The 2,197-nt window shown below is 43.9% G+C and overlaps 1 protein-coding gene across 1 annotated transcript; it reads left to right on the forward strand.

Moving 5' to 3' along the window:
• The first annotated feature begins 786 nt into the window (after positions 1-786).
• LOC129798993 (uncharacterized) lies at positions 787-2,197 on the forward strand. The gene has a single exon (XM_055842556.1). It carries the CDS (start codon positions 1,031-1,033, stop codon positions 1,805-1,807), a length of 777 nt encoding a protein of 258 aa, XP_055698531.1. The 5' UTR covers positions 787-1,030; the 3' UTR covers positions 1,808-2,197.

A 2,197-nucleotide genomic window follows, 5' to 3' on the forward strand; every position in this document is an offset into this window, starting at 1 on the left:
CGAACACCTTTAACGCCAGAGAAATTCCTGGTAACCTAAACGGGATTCGAATCCGGGACGGGATCTCTTTTAGATAGAGCAGTAAAAAAAATGAAAACTAAAATCATGAATATTTTAATTAAATATTTGACCAAGTCGAGTGGGAAATTACAGCATTGTTAAATTACTTTTTGTTTTTTTTTTTTATTTGAGATTTAACCTTGAAACTTTTAGCTACAAAATCGTGAAATTTTTGCAGTGCACTTCAATTGTCTTTCTCTGTAATTTGCAATCAAGTGAACTGAAGAGGTCCAACATATCAGGCCTAATTGTCCATAATCCGTGAAAGAAGCATCGAAATGGTTGGTGAGAGGATGAAGACGAAGAAACAATTAAGATGATCGCAATTTTCTTAATTTTCATGGGCAGTGCTATGATACCACCTTCCCACTTTCCCATAACATTTCTCTGATTTGGATCAAGTGGCGAGAGACACGTGATGCACCGAGCACATGAGCCGCCAAAAGCTCCGCTTACATCTTCTGCACGCAATTAATAAATTACGGTGTGTCGGTGGATTAGCAATACGATATCAAAAATCAATGTGCAGTGAGAGCAAGAAAAAACTGCATCGAATGAGATGGTGAGATGATGATGGATTGGTGTGAATGAGGCAGAAGAAGGTGCGATTTCGAAAATTGGAGGCCTGTTTATCATGTGTGTTAGAACAAATTAGCGAAGCTAAACACAAACAACAAAAAATTGTTTCAAGATGCACCACTATGCAATATTACACGCTCTGAAACTTCAGTTTCCTAATGCCCCCTCGCAAGGTGCATAAAATCTGGATGCATCTCTAAGAAAAGGTGCACTCCTATAAAATCATTCGATGTGGCTGGACCAGCTGTAGTTTTTTGCATCCCACACAGTATCTCGCATCTGTTGGAAAATCCGTGAGTCTGTTGTCCCCCGAAAGTGTGTGACACTGAGGATTAGAGTCCGTGTTGTGTGATTTTGTCACGAAGCTGGTTACCAAAAAGTATAGGCAAAGATGGTGTCGCTGAAGTTTATCGGTGGCTTTGTATGTTTGTTTGCCATAGTGGCGGCACAGGACAGTAGTGGAACGCACTCGAGCGTCTTGAGGTCCCTGCGAAAAGTGTACAGTCAGTGTGAGGATAGTTCGGACTTGGTGCGCTGTTTAAAGGTGCAGGCGGTCAAGCTCACGGATCGGGCACTTAAGTTGCCCAGCATCAAGTTGGTCGATGGCCTTGCGGTGGTGCGAAAAGCTGACAAACCTCAGGAAGTTTCGCGTTCTTTTGACTCCTCTGAGTCCCTGCCCGGACACAAGCTGGACGAGATCCTAGCACAGAAGACCAGGGAATTCATGGAGTCACATGAGCTGAAAGTCAATGTACCCAGGCTACTGGCCTATGGTCAGACCGAAGGTGCACGCTTCGTTGAGGAGGGACGAAAGAAGATGAAGAAATACTACGGACCTTTCATGGGCGCACTCGCTATCAAGACGGGCATTCTCACCATGGCATACCACTCCATTGCAATTGTTGCCGGTAAGGCTCTCATCATCGGTAAAATTGCCCTCATCATCAGTGCAATCATTGGACTGAAGAAACTGGTGACACCAGAAGGACACGAGAAGACAACATACGAAATCGTTAAACACCCCCACATTTCTCAGAGCCACAGTTACTCGTCTAGTCATGGGGAGTTTGAGGGACATGAATCAGGTGGCCAATACCACAGGAGTCTCGGCTCGGGTGACTTGATGATGCAAGATCGCGCCTACAGAGCCCATGTGCCACGAGTCTAAAGCAATGCCCGTCTCGTCATTTTTTGATCACTTTAAAATATCGACGAACCTTCCCAACACAAATCTCCCATCCACCATGATCCATCCCTCAATCCCCAAACATACATCCTCTCACCATGTGATCCTCAACTCTCCTCAAATGTGGCAACCTCAACCACTGACCTCGGAACCCATCTCCTTGACCTCGGAACCCATCCATCCTCAAAGTCAAATTAAACATTGCGGATATTCGGAAGATGAAGAGTCCCTCTCTCCCACGGATAAGACTAGGAGAAAAGAAGCTAAACATGAAAAAATTTCGTAGCGAAAATGGCACGATGGCAAATTGAACTAATTTATTTATTTATTTGTGTTTTGTAAAGAAATAAAGAAGACAACTACTTCATTGAA

Source organism: Phlebotomus papatasi, chromosome 1 (assembly GCF_024763615.1).
Source record: "Phlebotomus papatasi isolate M1 chromosome 1, Ppap_2.1, whole genome shotgun sequence".
Classification (NCBI taxonomy): domain Eukaryota; kingdom Metazoa; phylum Arthropoda; class Insecta; order Diptera; family Psychodidae; genus Phlebotomus; species Phlebotomus papatasi.